At 35.5% G+C, this 8,342-nt stretch overlaps 1 protein-coding gene across 1 annotated transcript; it reads left to right on the top strand.

The window, feature by feature from the left end:
• The first annotated feature begins 5,944 nt into the window (after positions 1 to 5,944).
• On the top strand, positions 5,945 to 7,739 carry LOC116314826 (signal-regulatory protein beta-2-like). The gene is made up of 6 exons (XM_039598125.1): positions 5,945 to 6,029; positions 6,175 to 6,495; positions 6,585 to 6,944; positions 7,244 to 7,372; positions 7,459 to 7,487; positions 7,596 to 7,739. The coding sequence occupies exons 1-6, from the start codon at positions 5,987 to 5,989 to the stop codon at positions 7,737 to 7,739; spliced, it is 1,026 nt and encodes a 341-aa protein (XP_039454059.1). The 5' UTR covers positions 5,945 to 5,986.
• The last annotated feature ends 603 nt before the right edge of the window (positions 7,740 to 8,342 follow it).

The following is an 8,342-nucleotide window of genomic DNA, read 5'->3' as shown; positions in this document are numbered from 1 at the left end:
GGATACCCAACCCAGACTCTGAGACAGAGTCCACCCCCTCTCCAGGAGACAGGTTCCAGAGCCCAAGCCGTGCGTTGAGGTGTCCGCTCAAACAGTGGGGAAGCCTTCCACGGATGCGTTGTCGTTGGGAATATGACCCCCTATGAGCAAGCACTTTGGGGACAGTGTGAAGAAACTTCCTGCAGAACGGGGCTCAGGGAGGGGTGGCCGTCTGCTGTGACCAGTTGGGGTAAGAAAAGTAAGGCAGGATAAAAGATATGCTGTGGAAGAGAGCCAGAGATAAATAACAAGTATGATTCAATGCATAGAGGTCTACTAACAAAGTGCTCTAGTGCGAAGAGCTCTAATAGGGTGATATGGTACTATAAGGTCATTAAGATAAGATGGGGCCTGATTATTTAAGACCTTGTATGTGAGGAGCAGGATTTTGAATTCAATTCTGGATTTAATGGGGAGCCAATGAAGGGAAGCCAAAACAGGAGAAATATGCTCTCTCTTTCTAGTCCCTGTCAGTACGCTTGCTGCAGCATTTTGGATTAATTGAAGGCTTTTCAGGGAGTTTTTAGGACTTCCTGATAATAATGAATTACAGTAGTCCAGCCTAGAAGTAATATTTGCATGAACTAGTTTTTCAGTGTCACTCTGAGACAGGAAATTTTCTTATTTTAGAGATATTGTGCAAATGGAAGAAAGCAGTCTTACATATTTGTTTAATATGTGCATTGAAAGACTTCAAGCAAAAGGTGCAGTGGGTGATTAACTACAGAACCCTGTCACTCAGTTAAGGAACCAGCAGGCTGGTGAGTCACCTGTACAGTAACAATTTGCCTCCAATCCTTCTGATGCACAGAGAAATATATGTGACACTAATTAAGGACAAAGACACATAGTAAAATTAAATGCAAAACACAGGAGACTTTTAACTACAAAATGAATTAAGAAGTAATTAAAATTGGAAACATCTCAGAGAGACTTGACAAAAAGACAACACAAAGCAGGCTGATCTAATAAATACCGGAAAATGAGTTAATTGAAAGCAGAATACAAACGTATGAACAGAACTCAGAATGCAAAAACATAGAAACAATAAAAAACTCATCTTTAGATAACAATGAGAAACATCCATTGACTATGACGTGTATAGGTGCAATTCTGAAGAGTGTCAACCCTGTTGCACGGATAAAGGAAATCATTCAAATTTTGCATATGTTTTATCGTTGCTTAATCAGGACTCTGCAGAATTCACAAATGTTTGCATGACAGCTGCATAAACAGGAATTTTTTATGCGTGGAGAACATTGCTCTCACTTGATGCATGTAAACTAGTTAATGATGACCAATGCACATGCAACTGTGCAGATACAGTTTGACAAAATCAACAAGGCTCTTGTACTTTCATTTCAAAGCACTGTGGTATAGGTACGTCAGTGTCTGTGAGAGAACAAGCAAAGCCACATGTGGCGGCTGAACTGTGCGATGCAGGCTGTGGCTGGCTACTTCTCCGCTTCCGACACCCCGCCAAAACCTGTTTACGTAGAACGCATATGAATTTTGGTATCAACAGGATATGTAGCTCACTGAAAACAAGCCTCCGCAAGCTATTTTTAGCTGTAACTGTTAACCTGATAGTTTTCAGATCTGCTGTACTGGACATTGTTTAATTAATGCATTAATGCAGAGTTGTACAAAAAGAACTACTTTCAATCACAAACTCCACGCAAGTACAGCTGTGCTAAAGACTGAAATAAAAAATAATTTCAGTCAGGTTTTGAGAGTTAAAATATGATGATGTTAAATATATAACATATAAAGTTTAATCGACCAAAGGTCAGAAGAGGTCTGTAGACCACCAGGCAACTTGGGTGTGATTGAGGAGAAAGTGAAGACAGATATTAGAAACCACAATGAATGTTGTCTGGTTTCTTATGAGGTGGGTGAGGGGGATCAAAATATTTTCAGACCCACCAACCACAATTTGGTTAAAAGTGAACAACCTTTGATATTTAAACACTGTTCAAGTTAAGTTCATTTACCACAACAGGCTTCATAATATGTACAACATACTCTGCTTTTAGAGTCTTGGTTTTGATAAGCAAAATGCTTTTGGCAAAAGCCTTTAACCCAATTCATACTAAGAAAAGGAAAATACTACAGTGTTCAAAGGTTTAGCTATCCTTTCTGAGCCATTCAATTGGCTCCAAATTGATACTGATTATGTGATGTTGTCAGGTACCAGCTGTGTTTTCCTATTGTGTGCAATGTGCTCTTTAGCACTGGTGCTCTGACCCTCCAGTCATGGCCACTGATAACAGCCACATTTACCAAACCTGCAATGTCCTCATTGGTGGTCGGGGTTATTTCTGTTAAGAATTTGTGTTTCACTTCAACTTCCAGATAAATTATAGGCACTATGTGCTGCTAGATTAAAGTTAGTGAAATATTATAGTTTGAGTTAAAACACGTGTAACTGACCTCCCTCACATATGCCATAGCAAATGGGCCTTGCAGTACACATGCCACATGACGCTTTGTATGCAAATTAGCCATTCTAGTAGCTTTGACAAATACTAATTGGCACCCCAGAGATAAGAATAAGATCTAGCTATTACTAAGAGACTATAATGTCAGATGGCGATTTGCACAAGTAATGGCTTCCTGTCTGTTGGCATCTCAAAATTTCAAGATAGGCACTAATCAGTTATTTAATATACTAATGTTTGTAGACGCTGTGTATAAGATAGCTTACAACATAACTATGTTGCGTGTCTAAGCAGTACATTGCTTTTTCTAAACAAATTATGAAGGAAACCACATTGCTGCAATGGAAATTCTTACAGAACAGTTGTCATGTCACATGTCAAGTGCTAACATGATATGCTACGAGTTGCTAGTGCACAAAATATTTGCTTTAACTTGAGTTGCCTTGCGGAAACAGGTTTAAAGTTAGCCCCTGCACAGGAACTAAAAATAGAAAGCAAGAGAGAAAAAAATACCCCTTGTGGATTCACAACACGCAACCACATTACTGCTGATTTTTCCACTCACTGCCTGTGAAACATCAGCAAAAGTATTGTGAATAAATTACCTATTCTAAGTTACTTATTTATGATTTTTACATAAAATGAACTCAATGCAAACAGTCAGATTGAAAATAAAACTCTCTGTATTGTTTTTTTGTTAATAAAAGGAAGCTGATATTATATGGATATGATGCAACAGAATTCACTCAAAGCAACAACATAATATGTGTAAGACGTTTTAACCGACCAGTTCCCCCCAATGTTGATTTTTCAACTGAACATAAATTTGTTTAGCTTTTTTTTTCATTATAAATGTTTTAAGTTATTAAGATCAATTGTATAAATTATTTTAGATTTAAATTTTAAATATATTTTATTTCTATCTTCTGGATAGGGATAAAAGGCCATAATTAGTCATGTTACTACAATAAAAACTGCTGTTACATTAGCTTTCATTATTGAGTAAAATGGGTGTATAACAGTAATGATGACTGCTCTTATTTGCTGCTGTCTTAAAGGATGACTGAGCTGAAGTCACTGCAGGCCCAACATGTTGACTAAGTTGTGACAAATGCTCTGTTGCCATCTGCTGGTGGCTTATTGGTAATTTTACTTGAATATTTCTACATTGTACAAATATTATTTAAAAAATCAATACAACTATTATTTTAAACTATTAAATATACTATACCGAACTATAAATTAAATTTAACTAATAAAAGAAGAGCTTTTGACTGAATAAAAAGGAAACACAGAGGTTTTGAAGTAAGTGGTTTTAAACTTTTTACTGTTTATTTACTCTAAGGTCAGCTACTAAAATTGAGTCCATTAAAGTTTTTTGTCTAGATGTTTGTTGCTGCCTGTTTTTTAATGGAGCAGTTACCTCATGTCATCTTACATGGCAATGGCAAAGAAACGTTGTAGAATTTGACTTGACATCAGTGGGAAATCAGTGAATCAACAGCCACTCCTCTCCATGTGTGCTGGGGCCATTTTTATTGCACTCGTTTTTAATGCATTTTCTAATAAATTTAACTCCAGATTTTAAAAACACTTCCCAGTTTCTTCCTTGAGGTTACAACAATCTCATGTCTACCACGCCATCTCATCCTCCTCAAATAAAATGTAACAGCATCTCATTCTAAAACATAATGGCTGAGCAGGGGCCCATATAGAATAATAGACCTTTTGCCCAGCTGCAGGGGCTTCCTGAGACCTTTGAAACAACCAAACAATAAATAAATCTTATACAAATTTAAACATTCTTATTTTCCACTTTTTAAAAAAAACTGTCATCTAAACACTGCATTTAAAAAAAAGCAAAGTAAATATTTTGTTAACTAAAATGTGTGTCATAACCTATGTCTATGCATTTCCAGACCTCTAATGTTGCATTTTTCAACCTGGACACTGAGAATGTACTGCAGAGAAATGGTCATCAGTGCGGCGAGTTTGGAGTTTCTGTTGCCTTCCACCTGCAGCAGAAGCCCGACTGAAAGAACCTTCAAGTTACCCTGTTTCTAAAGCTGGTGTCAGCTTCAGAAATAGGGTAAGGAGCTTGGGAATGTGGGACGGGTTTGGAGTAGAGCCGGTATTCATCCATATTGGGAGACGATTTGTAGAAAATTAAATGATTGCAGAAAATGGCTGTCAGATATGGATGAGCCCTGCAATACCACCTTGAAATCATTTATTTTTTTAGCATAACACTGTTATCAAGTACACTGCCAGCGCAGTAAAATGGAACACTAACAGTCATAGATTGTCGTGAAATGAAGCAATGTGGAATCATCTTCACAAAGAATTAAATAAAATGCAGCAAACATCCAAACAGCTTGGAATTTCCTTCAAGACACCTGCTAAACTCTTAATGAAGACTATATAAGGAAATTATAAGAAACTTTAAGCTGTGTTGAAGAACAAGACTTGGACTTAGAACATTTATTGTCAATGTACAGTTGCTTGCACAATAAAATTAGGTAGCAACCACAAAGGTGTGAAAGTAAAGAAAGCAATATACAAAAAAGAAGAAGAAAAACAATATAAGAATAAAGTTGATTAAATCAAATATTCACGTTCAAGCTCATCAGAATTGTCCAAACTTTTTTGTTTTTGCTTTATGCACTATAATTCCCAGAGAAATATAAAGACAGGAACTGCTGCTCAAGACTTTTGCACAGTACTGTAAATGCATTACTAAATGTCTTGCTCAATCATCCAGGTTAGGAAATCCCACATAGTTGATTCCGTCAACTGCTGTGGAACTTTGAGAAAGAAAGTTTCCACACGGAATCTTGTCACTGTGCAAATACTGACTGTACTTTTTTTTTTATACACCAAGACCCAGTTTTGCACTGGTGCAGCGTGTTATGAAATCACGTCCTTAATTTCATAATTATCATAATGACACAAATTATTTCTCATTTTAAGATTTGTGGTGAGACCTTTCATTAACGAAATAAAACAATCACAGCTAAAATCTTTTACTTGCCATTATTCTTGGTTTTCTTCTAGCTCTACCATGGGGTTGATGTGGGTTATTTTTAGTGGAAAATCTGCTGCTGGATGGTTTCCTATGTAATTTACATCACAAATTACACATTAGTTCTGGTTTTTGAAGAAGCAAAATCATGCAACATGGGTTCAACCTGTGCCTCAACACTGCTAAAGAACAAAATGCCATGGCCCCTAAACTCAACATTTCTCTAAAGGGCAGAGCTTGAGGTATTTGATGCATTTTTTGCAGTACATACTAAACCAGACATAGACAATCAAAAATGAAAAGTGAACAAAGAGAATAAAAAGATAATATGCTTTAGAAACAGATGAGATTAGGGAGTGTACACGGGGAGTGTACTTTTGAGTGTCTTCTGTGTTAACCAATCAAATTCCTTTTATGATCTAACCCAACACGCTCAGTTCACCTCCTTAACTTACTGAAACCCCCAAGAAGGAGCAGTGTCAAGATGGTGGTGTTATGGATGATGTTGCTTGTTCTTCATCAAGGAGGTAAGTACTAATTTATTCTGTCCATAAATCTGAAACTTGATTATTTATGTCAAATACATTTGTGAGCATTTATCGATAATATTTTTATAATAATATTTTGAAAACATTTTAACCTAATACAAAATGCTGTTGTGTTTTAACTCAGATTCTCTGGTTCCAGTGAAAATGGTTCAGCTTGGTGAACCAGCAACCTTAAAATGTGATATACCCAAAGAGATCAGCAGTAAAGTATACTGGTACAGGCAGAGTGTTGGGGATACACTTAAATTAATTGTGACACTATATCGAGATACAGAACCTGTGTATGATTCTGCATCTTTGAAATCAAGATTTTCTGCAAAGAATGCAAACAATTTTAGCAAACTGACTATTTTGGAGACGGTCCAAGAGGATGAGGGAATTTATCATTGTGGAATGACAGCATGGCATAATCTTGAATGGAGTGGAACATATTTGTTAGTTAAAGGTAATAAACAGACCAACTTTTACAAACTTTTTAATGTATCAGAGTATTTTTTTGAAGAATGTCTTTGTAATAAATTTTATATTTCGCAGGAAAGACTGAAAGGACATCAAACTATATTGTCGTACAGCAGCCAATAGAATCAAATCCAGTGCGTCCAGGAACCACGGCAAATCTACAGTGTTCAGTTCTCTCTGATTCTGAGAACAAGACATGTCCAGGAGATGATAATGTTTTCTGGTTCAGAAGTGGATCTAATAAATCTCATCCAAACATCATTTACACTGATGGAAATAGAACGAATCGATGTGAGAAAAGATCTGACCATCAGAAAAGATGTTTTTATCAACTTTCTAAGAATGTCAGCTCCTCTGATGCTGGGACTTACTACTGTGCTGTGGCCACATGTGGGGAGATATTATTTGGAAATGGAACTACACTGGATATTCAAGGTATCTGTTCCAATGATTCTGAAATTAATCCATATAATATTTATAAATCGGATAACATAAATATATATATATATATATATATTATAACCATATATTATATATATAATATATATATATATATATGTATATATGTATCTATATAGATAGATACATATATATATATATATATTATCCGATTTATAAAGTACCCGTAATTAATAAAAATGTATATTTCATATCTACTCTAATCTCATCAGGATGTGACATCTCTTACTTTTAGCCACATCTAACTTTGTTTCTCACTTTTATTATTGTTCCAGAAAGCAGTGTGTTGTCACAGACAGCCAGTACAGTTGTTTTTCTGCTCAGTGCTGTCATGTGTATAAGTCTCTTTATTATTGCTGTCCTCATTTACATAACCAAGAAAAACAACAGTGATCATCACAAAGGTAATTGAACTTACTCACCATTTGCTATAAACAAAAATAAATAATTAATTCTTAATTAAATGTTATATTTCTGTACTATCATCAAGCTCCTGGTAATGATCAGAAAACACAACAGGTACTTAATATTAACATTATTCTGATAAATATGAACTTAAAACAATTAAAAGGTTAAAAGTTTTGATATTTTCTAATATTTTCTAATTTTCTAATATTTTTCATTTAGGACATTTCCCAGATTAAGGACACACAGATGTTTTCTGCTGTTGTCTTTGCCGTGATCAAAGTTGATATTTGTACAACAAAGGTTGTGAATGCAGCAGAGGAGCAGCAGATCTATACAGCTGTCAAAGCTTTTGGGCTGGATTAGAGCTACTTACCGTTGCTTGGTATGAAACAATCTACATTACGGGATTTTTACATCTCATAGATGATACGCTTTTATGTGTTGAAGTTCTGTTGTAGTTCTGTACATATTCGCACACACATCTAATGTGTACGTCTGTTGTTTTTCTCTGTCTTATTTACATTATTATTATTATTATTATGTGCTGCCTTTAATGAAGCCCAAGTAAAAAAAAAAATCCTCCAAACACATCAAAGTAATTATGTTAAAAATTGCTTTCTTTCCTCACATTTCCCATTTGTTTTCCTTAACATTTCAGCAAATTAGTGCAAGGTTGTTTTAAAGTATTAATTTAAGTAATATTCCATTTTCAGGGTGATATCAACTCACATTGAAAATGTTTACCCAGTAATCTCACCCCACAGAATTGATTGAAGGGTAATTTCATCTCAGACCAGCACATTTTTTTAGACTGTCTCTGATAGTAGTCTCTGTTTTACTGCCTTACTTTCAGTTCATGTATTTTGTTTTGCACTATGCATATTGTATATGCCATTAGGTCATTCTCATGTAGGAACTATTGTACTGCATGTTGGTTCCACTGGTGCACCTGAGGGAGATGCACGC

The sequence above is a fragment of the Oreochromis aureus genome, linkage group 2, assembly GCF_013358895.1.
Source record: "Oreochromis aureus strain Israel breed Guangdong linkage group 2, ZZ_aureus, whole genome shotgun sequence".
Taxonomy (NCBI): Eukaryota; Metazoa; Chordata; class Actinopteri; order Cichliformes; family Cichlidae; genus Oreochromis; species Oreochromis aureus.
The sequence above is the reverse complement of the archived record's forward strand: the minus strand, read 5'-3'. Positions and strand labels throughout refer to the sequence as shown.